The sequence below is a fragment of the Chlamydotis macqueenii genome, chromosome 4 (assembly GCF_036417535.1).
Source record: "Chlamydotis macqueenii isolate bChlMac1 chromosome 4, bChlMac1.mat, whole genome shotgun sequence".
Lineage (NCBI taxonomy): Eukaryota > Metazoa > Chordata > Aves > Otidiformes > Otididae > Chlamydotis > Chlamydotis macqueenii.
The window spans coordinates 32,596,204-32,619,027 of NC_141559.1; the positions used below are offsets into that span (position 1 = coordinate 32,596,204).

The following is a 22,824-nucleotide window of genomic DNA, read 5'->3' on the forward strand; positions in this document are numbered from 1 at the left end:
TGCATTTGCTTTACATACAAGAACAGAAGCGGGAGAGTTTGTCAGCAGAAGTGCCCACTGTACAGCACCCCAATTATTTCACATCGCAGTCCAGCCCGGATGGCTGATCCAGGCAGGCTCTACAGGCCCTTCTAGATGGTCAGTGCGTGAGGAGCAACCTGCATCTGCTGAGCAGTGGTTACTTTACAAATTGCAAATTCAAGTTGCCAGATTGACTTCATCTGTTTCATGTGCACCATACTGCAACTGAGCTGCTGTGTGTTCAGCTCAAGTAGAAAACCGGAACTCAGGCATCCATGGCAAAAACTGTCCTAGTGATTATTTGATTACTTTAGCTGTTAGACCATGACATGAAGCAGACTAGTATTTGAAATCGAGAAGAATGACAGATTTCTGATCTGTTGTTTTCAGTGAAGATTAAGAATTGTTAGAATGAGTCCACATAAAAATCAGAAAAACACACAAACTACATTTTTGTGCCCAAATTTAATTAAAAATTTAGCCCTGTTTCCATTAATGTCATTACTTAAATTTCAGCTGTACTTTGCCAATCATGGTGTGAAACTAAACACTGTGCTTTGGTACAAAAGCTGGTATCCAGCAGCACACAATGCCCTCTCCCCTAACTGCCAGTATTACAAGCTATTAATGTGTTCTGCTAGGCAGAAACCTCTCTAAACAAAGTTCTGCTTTAAAACCTAACACAGGAAGAAGAAACCCACACATCTTATTTTAAGTTAATTCTCACAATCTCACTACCAGCATCCTCCAAACTCAGAATAAATCCTGTTTGTTATATAATTACAAACATGTCATATTTTTCCTTCTTTGCTCCTTTTAAGATGTTTTTTTCCTTCAAAAACAGGTGAGTCATCTTGTAACCGTAGATATGATGAACAAGAAGAGGTTAAATAACGTCATGGGCCAAAGAGTACTTTCAGGATAATTTGAGAATTTCAGCAGACAGTATACAAATACTTCATGTTATGGCTCCAAAAGCTGTCTGGAATATTGGCTACTCCAAGCCTTTGTGTTCTCGCTTCTGTTGCGGTTGAAGCTTACAGTCTTACAACAGGAGATAGCATTAAGGAAAAAAAAAAAAATAGTCCTTGATATGCTAAAGTGATAAAACTTTTAACACTAGCAGTAATTAGGGTAGCAGAACAGAGGCTCAACTCTCACATGATGCAATGTCGTCTTGTGGGAAGGAAAAAAAAAATAAGAAAAAATAAGAAAAAAAAATACTTAAGAAAGCTAAAAAGCTCAGTCACTAGATCTTATTTCCAGAGTTCATGAAAAACACTTGCTAAAGCATACACCCACAGCAAGACCAGTAAGACAGATGACAAGAAGATCCAGAAAAAAAAGAAATAAAGCGTATTTGTTCTTAGAAACAAGGGAGAAAGCGTTAATCTTACTGAAATAGGATTCTTGCAGCACTGGCAAAGTTCCTGTCAGGATAAATTACTTGCTTCAGGAAACACCAAGTACAGAAGCAGGCCTGCCAGACTAGCGCAAACAACCGCTCTTCTAGCAAACCATTTCTATTGCACACATGTAGCTCATCTTTCACTGCTCTTCTCCTGTTCCTTTTTCTGCATCTTTGCTTCATGTCCTCTCCTTTGTGCAACTATATTCTAGATTATGTCAAGAAATTGCAATTTAACATTAAAATAAAGATGGATACAATTAAGGGGTTTTTTTGGGGTAACTTGCACAGAATGTCTTCCTGAATGACACACATAAGTAAAGCTATCGCTGCTGGTATTGCATTTCTCAAAAAGAAGATAGGAACTAAAAATTAATTTATGGCTACGTAAATTTTGATTATTCTGACACAATGAAACAGCTCTAGAAGAATAGATATTTTCATGTCAAAAAGGTTCATTTTTATCTTCAGTCCACAGAAAATGGAATAAGATTCTAAATTGTAACCACTGCACAGACAAAACTGAATGAGTCCTTAAAAGACAAATTCAGCACGAGGATAACATGCTTTTGAAGACTCACTATATATGTATTTATATCCTGGTCTTACTGTAAGACCAAATGCAAAAATGCAAGTAAGCACTGCCTTTGAAGATCTAGGGTGATTCTGCCACCATACTACCTGCCTAGGATTCTTTCTTCCAGTTCCAATGGAAATATATTCTTTAAGACACTAACTCTATCAAACCACCAAAATCTCCACTGTTATCCAGTAGATCTGCAAGAGCACGCTGCTTTTTAGCTATATGTCCACAGTTCTGGAAATCACTTATAAACAGTATCAATTTAACACTATGGAGAACATAGTATTATGCCAGGATAATATTATAGGGCCAAAGTTCATCCAAGTTTGCCTAAGGATACAATGGAAACCTGGTATTCGCGTAATTCATTTTTTTCTATCTCTAAATGCTGTCAAGATATTAAAAAATGCTTCTCTAAGATCCTCTACAGTATTCAGACGGAAACATGTGAGGAGAAGGAAACTGAACAAGACCAAAGCAATAAGAAGAATATTGTGTACTAATTCTAACATTATTATACTGTTGTATACAAATTCTTACCAATTCTATCCAATTAAGTTGCACATAATGCAAGTCCTAAAGTGACTAGAATAGGAGAAAATAATTTATACAAATACTACTACATATTTCCAGAAAAGTTTGGATATATATAGTAAACAATTGTATTTTGATCCAATAAATTGCTCTAATAAATTGTTCAAGAAGCTGCCTAAACGAGCTATAATCAAGAGATAAACAGAAAGATGCTTAAGTTGTGAAAAAAAAATTCAATTATATGAATATACAAGCAAATCAACAGCCAAATATTCCATTGTATGGCAAATTATAGTACACAGTAAAACACAGCCTGCAAAACTGCCAGGCAAAATAAACTTATGAAGCTTGCATTGTCAAAACATAATGGCAGCTCAATAAAAAAGACACAACTAAGAAAGACATGAATCACAAAAGTCAAAAGAAACACATATCTGTCCATATTTCATTAGAAAAATCAATTGTGAAAGAACAGTCCAACGACAGATGGAACAACGTAGGATAGGAAAGATCAGTATCTAAACAACAGTCTAAGAAATATAGATTTTTAAAATACTTTCTATTTGGAATTATATTAAAGGTTTTTAGTACAGTCTCAGTTTTTAGCAGCAAATTCAATACCATCAGCAGCATAATTAGCAAAAGACAGTGGGATTATTTTAGATATATATGTGAGAACTTTATGCTCATATGTGTATTGGAAAGGTACATGTATCTTCATAACTAATTTACTGTAAAATATCTAAATAATTTACAGCTATACACCCACATTTTACCCACAGACATGCACACACAATCATAATGAAAAAAAAAGTGGTCTGGCACTACCAAAATGCCAATTATAAGAACAACCGCATACAAATAGAAACTATAAATACAAATTAATTTTGATGTCACTGTCGTATTCATGCAGGGAGTTATTCAAAGCTCACCAGCATCAGTGCAGAGTTCTCCCTTGCCTCAATCAGCTTTGAAAGAGATCTTCAATGAGAAAGAGAACTAGCCAGCATATACTTAGGATAACTGACTGGTTTTATAAAGGTCAGTACTATTTGCAGTACTTTTATCCTGGGTTATCTTAGACTTTACCTTGAATGTTCAGTTTGAGTACTCCAAAAAAGGTAGCTCTCTGTTTAAATGTCAAAGTAGCCTAACACAAAAGGAATCAAAGTTCTTCCTTCCAATCAGGCAAACCAGGAAAGGTCCCACATGAGTGGGACCAAATAGTAAATAACTTTGATGTGCTTAGATTTTAAGTAATGATTCTGGTTAAATCTTCTATGCATAAAACATCCAGACACACTAAACTATCTTTCTCTACGAGCACCATGCTGGTCTTATTTTGAAATCAACCATTGTTCCCTAGCACTGTGCATGAGAAACTCAATATGAGACAGGCTAGGAGTACAAGTTTGAGACACCATTTCACCCAAAGCTGCATCACAAAGTCTAGATTAAAAAAAAAAGAGACTACTAGGTCTCCTAGCCCCACAAGTGGCTGGGGACTGGAGAGAAGAAGAAATGTTCATTCTCCTAGCAAAATAACTGACATGAACACTGCTTGCTTTCTCTGTGCTATTGCCAGGAGTTTAATAGCAGATGAGCAAGGCTGGCATGGCTATAAACTGGAGATAATAAATAAATAAATAAATAAGCATTTATTTCATCACTGATCTAAATTCATAACATAGTATAAATCAAAAGCTAAGAAAAATTTTTGGAAAATATTTTGCATGAGGTGGCAAGTCATAGGAACCTAGCTGTCTTTTTCCACAGCAGCATTTTGTAGCTATAACCAGAGAGTCATTTTCCTCATATTTAAAAAAAAAAACAACAAAACAACAACAAAAAAAACCACACACACACAAAAAAAACAATTATTTTCCCAATAGGAACAGGAAAAATAGAGCCACATAAGAGAAATAAAAATCCTAGAATATAAGTGATCCTTGGCTAGCTGTTCATTCTAGTTATCTCTATCCTGCTTAAAAGAGGTAAATCGTCGAACTGTATCCTTACTTACCTGCTTTATGACATGCTCAGCTTCTACTAAGGCAACATCAGTTATTTTTGAACATATCTTTGTTCCTATCTAGATTATCTTCACACAAATTTGACATAAGAACTGTTGATAAAAAGAAAAATCCTCTCTTTTAAGCTCATAAACGAGGATATTGCTTTTACCTGACAACTTCCTAAATTTCTTTATTAAGTCTAGAAGTTAAATCAGAGGAGAGTTTTCAATTTAAATTAAAAAAAAAAAATCCTAGACCTGAGCTAACTTTGCATTTTTTATCCAAGAGCTCTTAATCACAGAGATGATTACTGTCTCTGTAAGGAGAACTCAAGTGAAATTGAAAACCTATGGAGTAAGAAAGATAAAGAGAGCGGCTTTCTGAGAATGCACCAAGTACCAGCTGGATTAAATGGATCGATGATATTTCACACCCAGCTGAGGCTCTGACCAAAGGCAGAGAAGTGCTGTATTTGTAACAATAAGGTATATAAAGGACAAAAATACAGATCATTGGACACAAGCAACATTTCTTTATATACAACACATGTTCATAAAAAACACATGTGCCTACCAACCGGCTCTGGACAATTACAGAACCAGGCATAGGATAAGTCCCTGATGTGTGATTTCTTTTCCAAAAAAAGGTTTGCTTTTCTATCACTGGGAATCATCATGTCACCCTTCAAACAAATCACTTAATCAATTAAAATGGAACCAGACTGCACAAAATCAGCACTATTGTTTTGGCCAAAATTATGAATCTATGTAAGCATGCTATATCAACAGTTCTCTTATCTTTTCCTTCCTCCACTAGGAAAATGATCAGCACTGTTCTGATAACCTGGGCTACAAAGTAATGGCATGCACTGTGCAGAGAAAACATTAAATAAATCTGCAGCACAGAGCTATGCCAAAATCCATGCTGTGAACTGTGAGAGTTTCTCCTACAGCTACACTAGCACTCATTTCATAAATTCTGGCTGATCAAGGGTAAGGAAAAATTAAGTAAAAGATTAAATTTAAATTCTGCCAAATCATCTATATATACTGAATCAAACACTGAAATCGGTAAATACACGCACAGTTGGCACTCCACTTCCTGAATACTAGATCCACATTTTTATTCTTCTTGTACATCCATTTATGGCAACAGTTGCCTACCATCAGTTTTAGCTGCTTAATATGTATAACCAGTCATTTTCCCATGTCAGGAGATCTCCAAAATCTATGATGAGGAAGAAAAAAAATCTTAATATAGCAGGAACATAGGACTTTGAAACATCAGAAGTAGAAAAAATATTTAAACAAGGATAATTCTTTTTGGTTTTAAGCTATTGGCCTTGAAGGCAATGGCACTAGCTAAAAGCCTCATCCTAAATATGTCTATGTTCTGGTTTTGTTCAGAGAGGGGGGCCTAAGGTGGCAGCTTCTGTAGGAAACTGCTAGAAGTTGCTCCCCTTTGTTCAGTGGACTCGGCTGGGCCTAGGGTGGACCCGCTGCTGGCCAAGGCTGAGCCAATTGGTAGCAGAATGTTCCGTGATAACACCTCTGTGATAACGTATTTAAGAAGGGGAAAACAGGAAAAAAAAAAAAAAAAAAAAAAAAAAGAGAGAAGAGAAAATGTGAAGAAGCTGAGCAGGGGCAGAGAGGGGGAGGCGCGAGCCTTGTGGGCCATGCAGGCCTCACCCTCTGGCCTCCCGCCGGGCGGCCAACTGGGCCCAACTCGGCCTGGCCTGGCTGCAAGAAGTGGAGAGGAGATGAGATGTGAATGAGATATGAGGAGATTCTGAGAGGTGTCTGCCAGCCTGTTGTGGAGAACTTTTCTTGTGAGAGGAACAGCTGCAGACGCCAAGGTCAGTGAAGAAGGAGGGGGAGGAGTAATGCGGCTCCTGGCCAGAATTCCCCTGCAGCCTGTGGTGACGACCATGGTGAGGCAGGCTGTCCCCCTGCAGCCCACGGAGGACCCCATGCTGGGGCAGGTGGATGCCTGAAGGAGGCTGTGGCCCATGGAGGACCCGCTGGAACAGACGTTCTGGAGGGACTGCACCCCACGGAAGAGAGGACCCACACCAGAGCAGTTTCACAAAGGACTGTGGCCCGTGGGAGGGATCCCACAAGGGAGCAGAGGAGGAATGTGAGGAGTTGTTCCCCCAACAATGAAGCAGTGGCATAAAACAACAGGTGATGAACTGACCGCAATCCCTATTCTCTCTTCCCCCCTGTGCCGCTCGGGGTGGGGAGAAGGTAGTAGAGATAATGTTAAGCTCGGGAAGAGGGAGTCGTGGGGGGAGGTTATCTTGTCCTCTGTCTCATTCTCCTGCTGTTTTTAGTAATAAATGAGTAGTTTTCCCCAAGTTGAGTCTGTTTTGCCCGTAACGGTAACTTTAAGGATTTCTCCCTGTCCTTATCTCAAACCTTGAGCCGTTTTTCTTACATTATCTCCCCCTGTTCTCTCGGAAGGTGGGGGGAGTGAGAGAGAGACTGCGTAGTCTGGTCCCAATCATGGCTGAACTACAACAGCCTCTAAGTTACAGAACTGTTTGACGAGTTAGTATTTTCATATCTACAACCTCAATAAATTTGCAGGAAATTCAGTTAGAGTACAGCTTGAGTGTTGTGCAGTCATCTTCATCCCACGTCTATTTCCAATTCCTTTTTGTTAAAAGAACTGTGTAAGTCATTCAGGAATTTGTTAGATCTGCCAGTATTCATTTTCTTATCAGAAACTGTTCCATCTATCCTCTATACTAAATGTGTCATTTAGTGCAAAATTACTCATGAGCTCTAACACCTGAGTATAATCAATTCCTTCTATAGACTTGTACAGACAATCTGGACTTCTTCCATTGCTTGCTCATTATTTTGCAATGCACTTTTCAGTACTTCCAGATTTATCAGAAAATGTAATTGGTGTGACCAGCTCCATTGCCAAGGAGTGTCGGGTCGGATTTGGCTGACTGACCTACAGCAACTGATCAAAACCATGGAAGTACTAAATGGGAAAAGGGTTTCATTTTTGTAGCTGTTACAATTTTATGGTCTTGAGCCACAAGTTAATCACAGCCAATTGCACAGAACTGCTGATGTTGGAACATTACATATTAATGGGGTTGCTATTTTTAATGCTTCTCTGCAAGGTACTGTTGGGACTTGGCTGTTGAGGAGGTTGAGGCAGCATGCTATGCAAATCCATGCTGACCTGCAGCATATGAGCACCACAGAGTCATATGAAAGTGTCTCATTCAGGCAACTACAGGAGAAGTAAGAAAGAAGTTAATCACTTGTCCTCTGAATATGTGAAGTAGACACATATATCAATATAAATCTCTAAATATGGAAGGACAATGTGTTTCATGGCGAATCTGGCTTCAATAAGGCTGCAACACATAGACGTATGGAGTCAACAAAGATTAAGCCACTAGGTCAGCAGTGGAACAAACAGAACATAAATGGAGGAGAGAAATTTTCCATTTTTCCATATTAAAAATTAAGTGTATTCAGTTGAGATTGATAATCTCGAAGTGTGGCTCAAAAACACCCTGAATGTGGCCTGGAAAAGAACTTCATTGTGATTGTGCACAATGACACAAGCTGATAACCAAGCTGTATCATTTCAGAAGGTCTTTTCATCGAGCTGAGATTAGTGTGACTCCACAGGACCCCAGAGCTGTGTGCCAGTCCCAGCCTGTAACCTCATGCTCGTTAAGTACTCATAGAGTGTCAGTAAATTAAGATACTGTCAAGAGCACTTATTGTAAGGCATGAAGATCCTGAAAAGCAAAGGAGTCCAGGAAGGCTAGACATTCTTCAAGAAAGAATTTTTAAAGACACAGGAGCAGGCTGTCCCCGTGTACTGAAAGACAAGCCAGTGGGGAAGACAACTGACTTGGCTGAACAGAGAGCTTTGGCTGGAACTCAAGAAAAAAAAAAAAAGAGAGTTTATAACCTTTGAAGAAGAGGCAGGAAACTCAGGAGGACTACAAAGATGTTGTGAGGTTATGCAGAGAGAAAATCAGAAGGGCCAAAGCCCAACTAGAATTTAATCTGGCTACTGCCATAAAAGACAATAAAAAATGTCACTGTACATACATTAGCCATAAAAAGAAGGCTAAGGAGAATCTCCATCCTTGATTGGATGTGGGGTGAAAGATAGCGAGAAAGGATGAGGAAAAGGCTGAGGTACTTAATGCCTTCTTTGCCACAGGCTTTAACAGTACGGCCAGTTGTTCTCCAGGTACTCAGCCCCCTGAGCTGGAAGACAGGGAGCAGAATGAAGCCCCCCATAATCTACGTGAAAATGGTTGGCAACCTGCTACACCACATAGACACACACAACTCCATGGGGCCAGATGGGATCCACCCAAGGGGACTGAGAGAGCTGGCAGAAGTGCTCATCAAGCCACTCTCCATCATTTACCACCAGTCCTGACTAACCAGAGTGGTCTCAGTTGACTGAAGGTTAGCAAATGTGACACCCATCTACAAGAAGGGCTGGAAGGCAGATCTGGGGACCTACAGGCCTGTCAGTCTGACCTCGGTGCTGGGGAAGATTATGGAGCAGATCATCTTGAGTGTTACCACGCAGCACATACAGGACAACCACACGACCAGGCCCAGTCTGCACATGTTTATGAAAGGCAGGTCCCGCTTGACTAACCTGACCTCCTTCTATGACAAGGTGACCCAAGTAGTGGATGAGAGGGAGGCTGTGGATGTTGTTTACTTGGGCTTTAGTAAAGCCTTTGACATCATTTCCCACAGCATTCCCCTGGAGAAACTGGCTGACCATGGGTTGGATGTGCGTACTGTTTGCTGGGTAAAAAAAACTGGCTGGATGGCCAGGTGAATGGAGTTAAACACAGCTGGCGGCCAGTCACAAGCAGTGTTCCCCAGGACTCAGTACTGCGGCCAGTCCTGTTTAACATCTTTACCAACGATCTGGATGAGGGGATCGAGTGCACCCTCAGTAAGTTTGCAGACACCAAGTTGGGTGGCAGTGTTGATCTGCTTGAGAGTAGGAAGGCTCTACAGAGGGATCTGGATGTGTTGGATGGATGGCCCAAGGCCAGCTGCATGAGGTTCAACAAGGCCACGTGCTGGGTCCTGCACTTGGGTCACAACAACCCCATGCAACGCTACAGGATAAGGGAAGAGTGGCTGGAAAGCTGCCTGACAGAAAAGGACCTGGAGGTACTGGTTGACAGCCAGCTGAATATGAGCTGGCAGTGTGCCCAATAGCATCCTGGCTTGTATCAGAAACAGTGTGGCCAGCAGGACTAGAGAAGTAATTGTCCCCCTGTAGTCTGCACTGGTGAGGCTGCACCTCAGATACTGTGTTCATTTTTTGATCCCTCAGTACAAGAAGGACATTGAGTTCCTGGAGTGTCTCCAAAGAAGAACAAAGAAGCTGGTGAAGGGTCTGGAGCACAAGCATTACGAGGAGCAGCTGAGAGAACTGGAGTTGTGTAGTCCGGAGAAAAGGAGGCTGACAGGAGACCTTATACCTCTGTGCAACTACCTGAAAGAGGTTATAGCGAGGTGGGTGTTGGCCTCTTTTCCCAAGCAAGAAGTGGCAGGAAAAGAAAAAATGGTGTCACAGGAGGTTCAGATTGGGTATTAGGAAAAATTGCTTCACTGAAAGTGTTATCAAGCATTGGACTAGACTGCCCAGGGAAGCGGTTGAGTCGCCATCCCTGTAGATGTGGTACTTAGGGAACATGGTTTAGTAGTGCACTTGGCAGTGTTAGGTTTATAGTTGGACTCTATCATCTTAAAGGTCTTTTCCAACCTAAATGATTCCAAGATACAGAGATATATAACCTTTTACTTAACGTTTCATCTTTAAAATCATTCCCCAAACTGCTCAAATTCTACCAAATCAGGTATTCTAAATGAATCAGTGGAGAACATGCCTTGATCTGCCAAGTAAACGGCTTTCCCAAGTATCATTAGACAACCGTTAATAATTGTTGAGAAATTTTAAGCATTGCAAATACTGAAATCTGTATTGCATGCACTGAAATAGTTTGAGTGTTCTCCAGCATCTTTTTTATTATTATCTAAACTAAGGCTTATTCAGCTAAGAAACCTAAGCAATAGGATTGAGAGTGGTTGACAATGTTGGGGATGGCATTGGCCTCATGCAGCTTGCTCAAAAAATGCAGGTGGAAAAAAAAGAAGTTTTTTTATCTAGCTAAATAACAAACACCAGGTTTGTTTGTTCCTATTAAATATCCTGTTAAATATCTTATAATGGATTATGTTGGAGTTGGACAGGGGGAGCAACCTGATCTAGCTGGAGAAGTCCCTGCTCCTTGCAGGAGGGTTGGACTAGATGACCTCTGAAGGTCCCTTCCAACCCAAACCATTCCGTGGTTCTATAATCTTCGCTGCCAAAGAGAACATCTGATTATATCCATCACCTCCCAATATTCTCCATTATCCTGAGATATGCTACCAGAAAAAAAAAAAAACATACAAAGTGTGCCAATGGGGTGTTCTGCTCTCTCTCTGCAAGCAGCTGGGCAAGGGTATGCCAATGTATATATCCAAATGAAAAAGTAATTTAATATTATTATATAATTAAATCCTATTACTAAATCTAGTACATTTTTCTTATTAATTATTTAAATGTATGGGTATATGCAGTGTCAACATACCATGAAATGAAGGAATTGCCAATTTCCAGCATGAATTACTTGATAAAAAGAACTGTATTAAATGCAGAGTTGTTGAATAAATCAGTAATGATACAGTGGTTAATTACAAAGTTACTTAAAAGGAAGAAAACCTGCAGTATTTTACCGTATCTTAAACTTGCAATTGCTTCCTAAGTGACTAACAGATAATATTAGTAAACACAATACATTTCATAGTGGACTGCAGGAAACACTTCAATGTCTTTAAAAACCATACTTTAAGGCCACTTTCATATTGCTTAGCAATCAGACTACGAAATATCACAAAACCTTTCTCGTTGTACTTTCCATTAGTAGACTGCAAGTGTAGCACAAAAGACGACTCTATAATTATGCTTATTTTACTGATGAGGTGAAAGATGCATGGGGAGAAGTAATGCAGCCAGTGGTATCTGACAGGCTAATTTCTGATTGAGTGGTCTCACTCTGTCCCCCAAGTGTCAGGCAACTGTCATGGCCAGTCTCACAGTGATTTTGACATAATTTTCCACATTTCTAATTTTTTCAATCAAAAAATATTGTATTGGACACATTCAGTTTTAATGACAACCACAGACAGCTGCAATTTCCCTCAGTAAAATAAATTATTAATTAGTAAAACACAGTATGCAATATATGCCCAAAGTGACCTACCCCTATTGCTAATTGTAGCAATTGGCTTCAGTTTCTAAAGCTCCACAGCCTGCATGGTGTTCCGTAGAGCTGTGAAAGCAGCATGGGCATGCACTGAATAATTTATATTCCAAATTACACAAACATACAGACAATGTATCTTAATTTTCTAGATTAGCAACTGGTAAGGTCACTTCTGACAGACCTATAAAAACATCTAAAAGTAGAATTATATAGTTGATAAACCAGATATTTCATAAAGAATACAGGGAAAATGTGACCTGAAAAAACAAGCCTAAATGTGGGCAAGATTTTCTTTTTACTGGGACAGTCAGCAAAATTCATCAACAAGCTCAACCATCTACAGTTTGAACAAAAACTCATTGTCACTGACTAAATGGATTCTTTCCCAAAATAGCTGTATTTTTTCTGCACTATGTTTATTTCAGCATGAAGATCCCCTCCTGCCAGGCACAAAATCAAAACCATATGAGTCTTCCTCACGTATCTCTGCTTGAAAGTGTTCTACCAATGATTTCAACAAAGGCAATGCCCTTAAATGTCCTCTCAATTAGCCAGCCTTCAACACTGCCTCAGTTAGCTATAACTCAAACCATAAAAAAGTTAATAGATGGAAATAACTTCAGACTCATCTGAAAGATTACAGGAAAGCCCATATATTGTTTGGGAAAGAGGCATTATATATTCATTATTTTTGACAGCAATAAGTGAGGAAGAAGCTACAGACTAATTTTTAGAAGTTCATTGAATATATGCAATCAATTAGTAGCCAGAAGTGTAGTAAAATATAGAAAGTACAGCACAGTCTACGGAGGAGAAAAGATGACACGGATTCTGAGTTGAAGACCAGTTCAGAGGAGAAAGGCCTGTCTTAAGTTAAAAAGCGAAGAATCCATTTCTTGTGAGAGGGCGAACTTACCAATTTTACCCATCCAACTTGCTAGATATATATATTTTTTTTTTAATTAGAAGAGTTATTACTGAGAAAAAGGTCAACATCAAGTAGACTTTGAGGGGAAAAAAAACCCCAAAACACAAGTTCAATAAACATCAGTGAGATGGACAGTAAAGGGAGACCAAGAACTTGTAAATCACCAATAGGCTACGCAACAGCTTGTATTGCCTTATATGCTGAAGCGGCTCTTATCAAGCTGCCTATGCTGCTGATCTCCAGTTACACTTTTTCATGAAACTTTACAGCTCAGAAGTCTTCGTTACTCCATTTATTACAGATTTGTCTGTCAGAAATGCAACACCCATGAGAAAAAAACAGCTGAACAGATTCAGATATACTTTCTGGACTGATTTCTGGTGGACCACCAAGCTTCCTCATGTGCCAGGATCCTCCAGACTATCTTCAGCTTTGTTCAGTGAGGTTCTCAAAACATCAGGGGACAATCTGCCTTATGAGACTTGCATGGCCAAAAAAAATTATTAGTAGACATTTTCAAGGCTTTTTCACCACGAGTGAAATAGTAATTAGTTCTCTTAATTGAATAATCATTCATTAGTCTTTTACTAAATACATTACCTAATAACATTCTCAATCTTGCAACTTACTGCCATGTCTTCCACTTCCCTTTTCATGATAAGACTAATAACAAGCTAAACTCACAGCTTTATAAATCTGTAGGACAGTACAGCATATATTGAAGAAGCTAAATGGAAAAACTGCACACAATTACAAGCAACTGCAACAAAAAAAAGTACCACATTGTACTAGCTAGTATTACATTTTGGCAGATCATAATTAAATTGTTCCTTAAAAGTAGTTCTCAATGCTCAAGAAGAAGGATTATATTGAATAACAGGCCTAATATTTTAAATCAATTAACACGTTATTTTTCAATAAAGAGGTGTACACTACCGTAATTTCTTCTTCTACGGGTAACACCAGCTATAAAACAGAAATACTGCAGCCTTTTTTCTGATAACTCATGTAATTTTTCCCATGTAGATTGCATGCTTTGTATATTTTTTGAAGTGGATGAAAACAAGTGACATTATTTTTACAAATATACTTATTTTATACTGTTATAGGCATAAAATATTTCACTTGTATACATGTAAGCCTGCCAGAGATAATGTTTGACTGCATCTAAAAATACATGAGCATTCCATGGTAAGGAAAGTATTTTTCTTTATATCTTTTAATTCTGTACTGTTGTAAGTGTGATTTATAATACCGGTTGAGGTGGAAGTGATTTTGAGATGCAGAAACTACATCTACTTGCAATGGAAGCAGGGTACCTTCTCCATGGAAACTGCCTGCCAAATATGCTCAGATGACTTATTTATCAGATTCTGCAACAAAATATTCAATTTGATGGAATTATATTTCCCTGGAATCTTTCACTAATAATTTAAAAGTGACATAAATGTATAAACGTCTGTATTTTTGAAGATAATCAAGTTGTGTCATTCCAACATCAATTTGTAATATATTTCAAGGTCATCTTCTCTTTGGTTGTTCAAACTAGCTACTTATGCTCTTTTGAATCATATTCTGGTTTTGGTTTAATTCCTAATATTTTGACATGTTTTAAAGATCACTTGTGAGTATTTTGTTGTTATTGGTCTTCAACTCTCCTGCAATTACACTATGGATGATGCCCACTGTATAATAGACAGGTTTGTTAGCTCTTTATGGAGATATGAAAACTGTGTAATTTAACAATAACATTGAAAAGTAATTTTTTGTCTGAAGAACTAGTATGTGTATTTTTATCAGCAGAACTGGAATATTACAATACATATCAAACAGCTGCTTCTCAGATGGGGCTACTAAAGTACACTCCCATACCATTTTACAGCGTTCTCCATATCTTTTTTATCACTGATATTATACAAGCCGTTCATCATAAATCAAAATACAAATGACAACTCAAGGTAGCAGAAGTTTTTTTATAGTCTTCAGACTGGTCATTTCATCCTAACTACCTAAGAGTTTTGTTTAGCTGTGTCCTAGAAAAACGCATGCTAGAACAATGTGTACTACTACTAGGATATTTCATCTCAAAGGTGCTGAAAGACAGGGAGGCTGATCACAACACATTATATATATATATTGCATATAACATCCAATTGTAGAACTAGAAAAAGGCCATTTTGATTGTACAAAGTAACAAGCAAGCAAAAGACTGAATGAGTAAAATGAAATCATAAAATCAATATGAATTACATAAGGAGATACTAGTAACTGAGCATTAAATTCCAGTGAATCACATGAAATACCTGGTGTTCCTTTTGTGGTGATCACCTGGTGAATGTTTTTAAAGATGAAGTATGGAGGTACAACATACCTCCATATAGAAAATCACAGTAGATTCTTACACAAGTTTAATGGAACTTGTTAAGTTAAAAATAAAATTCCTACGCTTACCATTACAGTAAAAAAGAACTTTTCTGACCAAAACATAGAATTATTCATACTAGAAGCAACAGAGCATACTGCCAGTGTTATCAGCTGAATGTTACAAATGCTATGTCATGTAATATTCTAATTCTTATTACTTATTTGCATACATGTATGTCCAAGAGGAGACCAGTGATGAGTGGTGCTCCTCAGAGGTCCGTATTGGGCCCAGCCCTGTTCAACATCTTTGTCGGCGACATGGACAGTGGCATAGAGTGCACCCTCAGCAAGTTCACCGATGACACCAAGCTGTGTGGTGCCGTCGACACGCTGGAAAGAAGGGATGCCATCCAGAGGGACCTTGACAGGCTGGAGAGGTGGGCCCTGGGCCCATGCCAACCTCATGAAGTTCAACCAGGCCAAGTGCAAGGTCCTGCACCTGGGTCGAGGCAATCCCAGGCACAAATACAGGCTGGGCGGGGAATGGATCGAGTGCAGCCCTGAGGAGAGGGACTTGGGAGTGCTGGTGGACGAGAAGCTCAACATGAGCAGACAATACGCCCTTGCGGCCCAGAAGGCCAACCGCATCCTGGGCTGCATCAAGAGGAGCGTGGCCAGCAGGTCGAGGGAGGTGATTCGCCCCCTCCATTCTGCTCTGGTGAGACCCCACCTGGAGTACTGCATCCAGTTCCGGAGCCCCCAACATAAGAAGGACATGGACCCGTTGGAGAGGGTCCAGAGGAGGGCCACGAAGATGATAAGAGGGCTGGAGCACCTCTCCTATGAGGACAGGCTGAGAGAGTTGGGGCTGTTCAGCCTGGAGAAGAGGAAGCTCCAGGGAGACCTGATAGTGGTCTCCAGAACCTCAAAGGGGCCTACAGGAAAGACAGGGAGAGAACACTGGAACAGCTTGTCCAGAGAGGTGGTGGAAGCCCCGTCCCTGGAAACATTCAAGGCCAGGTTGGACAGGGCTTTGAGTAACCTGATCTGGTTGGAGATGTCCCTGCTCCTTGTAGGGGCATTGGACTAGATGACCCTTGAGGGTCCCTTCCAACCCTAACCATTCTATGATTCTACATATAACAGGGCAACAAATACTTTGCAGCCGACAAGAACCTTTACATTCACTCTGTGTTCCAGCACTATATAAGCAGGAACAGATGGAGAATTAATTATTTCAATTCTGGATTCAGAAAAAGAAAAAAAAAAAAAAAATCCATTAAGAAACCAAGTAGCACACAAAGCTTCTAGTGAACTGAAGGAAACTGGAAGACATGAGGCTTGCCATCCAGCAAAAACATGCTACTTAGAAAGATTAATGGATAATTATCATGGCTAAACCTTTGACAAACCTCAGACAAGACAATAATTGGTTGAATTTAGATACAGACAATCAAGAAGTGAGCAGTAAAATCCAAAATTTGCCGAAGCCTTATTTTTGTATTTAAATGTCTCAGTCAAGTAACTAAGCATTTCATCATACAATTAAGTTGCAAAAAAGGAAATTCTGATTATGTCTTAGGAGAAAAAATTACAATTAGGTAGTCAAATACTGGAATTCTTGCCCAGAGGTGGTGTGGAAACCCCATTAATGTACCAAAAACTTAAGTGGACAAGGACCTGAGCAATCTGCTCTAAGTTGGCCTTGCTTTGAGTAGAGGGGTTGGACCTCCAGAGAGCCCTCTGAACCTAAATTATTCTGTAGTTTTATGAACTGTACAGATTAAAAAAATAATAATAATAATAAAATCAAAATTATCTTTCTTGTAGATCTCAAAGAAGACGCAGGCTGCAGTTCACTAACAGGAAGATGCAAGCTTGTCAAAAATTTATCTGAGTCAAAGCTGCACAGCTGGAAAACCTCAATCCAATAATAATTTTATTTCTCCTAAATTACTTAAGGGAATTGGATGCAAAAGAAAATTTCCAAAGCAACATCAGGAGTCCATGGGGTAAGCAGGACAGGACAAGCCAGGACTCTTGAAATTGTTAGAATGGTCTAAGAAATCTGATTTCAGCCATCATGTACAAACTCAAGCTAGTAACCTTTAATTTTAGCACTGTGACTTAAGAGAATTTGTTTTTTCCTTTGCATCTCTCCTCTAAATAAACTGCATGCAACTTCATACTGATTAACAAATGTAGTAAGAAGACTGAAAAGCTCTAAAATACTGGAGGAAAACAAAACAATTTATTTTGATCTGAAGTAGTTCATCTCCTCTGCCCTCTTTTCAGTAAAACCTCAAGAAAGGCTTTATAGTCTGCACACCAAGATGGCAGTATCAGTTAAATTCTGCTATAGTATAAACTTTCTGACCTCCACCATGTCGAGGCACTACTATGTATACTTCTGCATCAATTCCATATATTCAAGACATATTAAAAGACATCAAGTTCATAAACTTTTCTGATCCTTTTCTGCTGCTTAGCTCATTAATGCTGAAAGCTATTAATTTAACAAATGAGTGGGTGATTACCTCTTGAAGAACCCTCTTCATTTTCAGAAGCAATGTCTTTACAGCTGTGCAATCTTGCAGCATCAATCTGAAGGGCAAAGATTCAATGCCTCCACCTTCTTCCAGACCAGTAAAAGGCCACTCCACGGATGGACTGCCAGCCAGCTGGCTAACACGAGGGTACCTGGCTTCTCCTTGGTCTACCTCCTTTGACAGCTTCAGAGATAGGTTCCTTGTAAGAGAAAACAGAAAGATCAGCACTGAAATATGAAAAAGAACTTAATATTTTTTGTCTTTTAGATCCTTTGAGTCAAGCACTGGAACAGGTGGAGGCCCCATCCCTGGAAACATTCCAAGGCCAGGCTGGTCGGGGCTCTGAGCAACCTGATCTAGTTGAAGGTGTCCCTGTGCACTGCAGGCAGGTTGGACTAGGTGACCTTTAAAGGTCCCTTCCAACTCAAACTATTCTATGACTCTATGATTCTGTGATACACATTCACTTTTTGAGCCTGCTAGCATGAATGGCCTTTATAATGTAGATATAATCATATAGTGTTAGCAAAAAAAAAAAAACATATTTATAAATGTACCTTTTTCTACAGGAATGAAACCATGCTCTAACCCATGCCCTTCAAAAGAAAGCCATTTTCTTAAAACAAAATATCCTATGGGCAAAACTGCTATGGGTCTATTTTATTTCAGTTCAGCTTTATAAAAAAATGAATCTGTCATACACTTTCAAAAGCTAAATCACATTCTTCCATATGCTTTGACTTCAAACTCAGTAAGAAACAAAACCCGCCAAAGAAAATACTCTCTTCTGAGCTGGCCCAGTGACATAAGATGAACCTGCTACTCCATAAAGTTGAATTTGAAATTTAATTAATCCGTACTCACTCTAAAGTCAGTTACCATTGAAACTACTTAAGTAGAACATGAAACAAAACAGTATTAAGCTATAGCTGAGAATCCATTAAAGAAAACAGCAAGATTTGGAAAGATTTTGATGGACTTTGGAGGTAACAGAATATCATTATTTTGCTGCATACACACTATCTTCCTTTAACATCAGAGCAAGATATCTATAAGACTTTGTCATGCTGGAGCAAGTCCAGCAAAGACCAACAGGATGGTGAGGGAGTTGGAGTGCACAATAAATGAGGAGAGGCAAAGAGAGCCAGCTTTGTGCAGTCTTCCAAAGAGAAGGCAAAGGGAATCTGATTGCTGACAAAAGCCATGTCCCCCTGGCAGGGTGCAGAGATGATGGAGTCAAGCTGGCCCTCTGGATGCACAACAGTAGGATGAAAGGCAAAGGACAGAAGCTGGAATAAAGGAAACTGTGACCAGAAAGAAGAACTGCATTTATTTATTTACTTACATATTACCATGAGGGTGGTCAAACAAAGGAACAGAAGCTCAGAGATGCTATGGGACACCCATTCTTGGAGATACTCACAATATAATGAGGCAAACCCCTGAGTAACCTGCTCTAATTGGGCCTGCTTCAAGCAAGGACTTGGAACAGAGACTTGCAGAAGTCCCATCCAACCTGTGTGATTCTATGATCTAGAATCCATAAATTCAATCAGCCAAAAATTAGTCACAATCAAGCAAAAATTTAATAGTAGAAAAATAATTTAAATAGAGATTACTTGACATTTTGGTGGAACAGAACGTAACTTTTAGTTACACTAAGGATTGTTCTTGCATGAAAGCATTCACAACTTTGATGTTGCACCTACTTTCTCTTTGACTAGCAGGGAAAAAGGACAAATCTGAATCAAAAATAACCTGAGAATGTGGCTGCACTGTGCAACAGTGACATATTAATTACTACTACATTACAAAAGTGTTGTCACAGCAATGTATGACATCCATATTCATACTAAATTAATTTTCTACAATTGAAGATGTTAGCATAAGTGGTGAAGAAAATGATAATTATTATTCATTTAATGTATAGTTCCAGTTTTCTGTTCCATTTGAATTTTCATGCAACACAAACCTGATTCTGCATTTTCAGCATGGCTGTAGTTTGGAAAGATGAAGAAGATTTTTCCATATGAATTTTTCCTTGGTTAACTTTGGTTTCATAGGAACCACATACAAGAAGGGACTGATGTTACTTCTCAAGACAAGCAATTCCCAATGCCATACTAACAAATTGTAATTATCTTTCATGAATCGTTCATTTTTATATTTTTTAAGTTATGTAAAGTGCAGTAGTGACAATGTGTTAGATCAAGAAATGCACCAAAGAGTTGGCAGATATGAACAGATGCTCATGATAGCCAATGGAACTAGCATTTTCTAATCCAGGATTTTCAAGACTCTCATAAAATAATGAAATCAGTCTGTTTTAATTTTAAATACATTGAAACAGCTTTCTGAGTAAAATATTTTGCGTCTTTTAAAATAATAATCTAAGGTGGATGGTAAAAGTGCTTTTGATCGAAGGATATTAAACAACTGCTGATTCATAGCCTTTTTTGAAGAAGTTTCAGGTATAAATCATGCAAAGAAAAAAAAATAACTTTTAACTGAAGTTTCATAACATTGGCCACTTTTAAGGGTTGTTAAAAAAAAAAAGCCATATTCAAACTACTGAAATCTACACCTGAGGAAGATTTATGTAGCCAGAAAAGCACATTATTTAAATCAAGTAAGATGACTCAAAAAGGTCCTATTTTTTCCTGCCCAGTGCCTGCAGGCTAGGAGACAAATTATTCCTTAGAACATTCAGCGTGTTCATTTTGAGAGCCCCAAAGTTTCATCTTCCTCATGCTCCTGAACAGATCTCTTGTGGGTAACACCCTGACACTGAGAAAGGACCAAGGTAAGACTTAATGCCTCCCAGGAGGAGTCTTTTACAGCATACTGTCAGGGAGAAGAACCTGGCATCAAGAGCCATACCCTGCTGCCCCAGTGATGAGGAAACAAGCAGTACTCTTGGAGACCTATCATACTCTCTTACTTTGAAGAGATACAGTGTTTATATATAAGCTTTAGATATACTGGAAATACAGCAAATCTTAATTTCAACTGAAGAAAATACCTTCAATGACTTCAGTGGGTTTCATGTTGACATCACACTGCTCAACACAAAATTAGCATCTTTTCAAACACAGATTCTTGTACTAAAGTACGAAAAGCATTACAATAGCTTATCACCACTCACGGTCATAAAAGTTTAAAAAAAATCTAACTCAATTGTTACTGGAAAATAGTGACTCAGAGTTGGTATACAGTGAGCACTCAGATCATATAGTACCTCTGAACTATGTGAAAAGAATATAACTGATCTGCGACAGAAAAACTCGTCACTGTCTGATACAAGTCCTTCTACTCACTGCAGGAAAAAGCTCATTTTAAACTCATTCCAGAACTGATATTTCATCAAGTTCATTATTAACAATGTCCAGGTGGTCTATTACAGTATTATTATGGTAATCCACTGCAATTCATCTCAAAGCAGCAGTAGAGATTTAGCAAAGAAAAAAAAATTCTAACTAAAATTAGTAGTTTCCCCTTACTAGTAAAACACGTTTTAGCCTCTGAAGTTGGAGAAGGGGCTGGTTCCTCAACTGGTAGTGCAGGAGCTCCTTACAGATGGGAGAAGGGGCTGGTTCCTCAACTGGTAGTGCAGGAGCTCCTTACAGATGGCTGGACCCTTCCACCTTCTAAGATGCGTTTATTGTAAGAAAAATATTTCACAGGCAAATGTTACCTGAGACAAACTTCTGCAACTGTGGATAAAATGCTTCAAAAGGTCTATTTTAGTGTCTAAAGACAATGTATTTAATTTAAATGACAATATTAACTCTATAATATTATCAATGTAAAATACTTCAGAAAAATAATTTGGTGACTGTTAAATATATGGCTCCTGTCTGAGCTCTAAATTTGCCTGACATACACACACACTTAGGCTACATCCCTGCTTTAATAAAACCATACCTGAAAACGTTCCTGGGCACTGGAAGCCAGTCAGTGTTAAAGCACTTTTGAAATGGCCTGACCCAACACAGCTATTACTCTTTCAAACGATTCCCTGGCATGGTTCGGTTGTCAGTACAGGCAAACTGGACAGGACCTCTTCATTCTAGAGGATGTCAGCAGTGCAGATGTGCACTAAAGAACCATCCCATGTAGATGTCACCTTAGATCTCTGAGCGTGGCTATAGAGCCATGAAGCTCTAAGCTGGACATGTGAAACTTGGACTCCTAGGCAAGAGAAGAGCCAGCCTATTTCAAAAGGTCTGAGATGAACTGTGGATGTAGTGACAAATCACAGCTGAGAAGAGTGGTAGGAAGCTGCTCTTGATTTTCTCCCAGATAACTTTACTTCCCAGATAACTTTACTTCCCAGATAACAAGTGGTTCTCATAGTCTGTTTGATGAACATCAGACAGAAGTCTGGCAGATGGCATACTTACAACTCTGCCCAGTCCTCTAAATCAATGCCATAGAGAAACAGGCTAATCCAAGTTGCTGAAGTGGTGTCAACATAAAGCCTGTGGAATATTTACTATACAGCTGCATGATACATCTAAGTGGACCACAAACGACAACAGAGAACAGTAAGCTTAATATCCATAGAATTACTGTCACCATAAAGTCTGAAAATCCATAGAAAATTTGTTACAAATTTGTAAAAATAGGGTGAAAAACTGTGCAACATTAGGCCTGTTGGCTTGTTTCTGTTGTATCTGGACATATCCACTAAACACCATGAATATATTTCCTCTTTTCTAATGGATACAAAAAAAACAGAAGCTACAATATCCACATTAAGCAAAATGGTAGTCCCATTAAGATAGCGTTTTATTTCAAAAGCAATCTTTATTGAAACAGTGAGATAGCATTAAAATAATCAATCAGTGACTTTTGACATTTTAATAGCCTCCATAAATCCAATGCAACTGCATGCTATCTAGCTAAGGAAGAGACAAAATTGTGCAGCTCATGTCAAACCTTATTACCCTTAAGAAGGTAGAACAAGAAAAACTTTCTTATTCTATCTTTAAAGGGTTTTACTGGAAAAAATAAAATAAATTAAAAAGGACTCAAAGATTTGCAACTGGAGCTAGTTTGAGTTATTCTTCCCTTCTTACTGATC

The 22,824-nt window shown here is 38.8% G+C and overlaps 1 protein-coding gene across 3 annotated transcripts in view; it reads right to left on the reverse strand.

Annotated features, from left to right (window-relative positions):
- CCSER1 (coiled-coil serine rich protein 1) overlaps positions 1–22,824 on the reverse strand; it is a 704,856-nt gene that overhangs the window by 412,340 nt on the left and 269,692 nt on the right. For all 3 annotated transcript variants that reach the window (XM_086746418.1, XM_086746420.1, XM_086746419.1), the window contains one exon: positions 17,727–17,937. In XM_086746418.1, the coding sequence (XP_086602544.1) occupies positions 17,727–17,937 (211 nt within the window). The remainder of the gene's footprint in view (positions 1–17,726; positions 17,938–22,824) is intronic.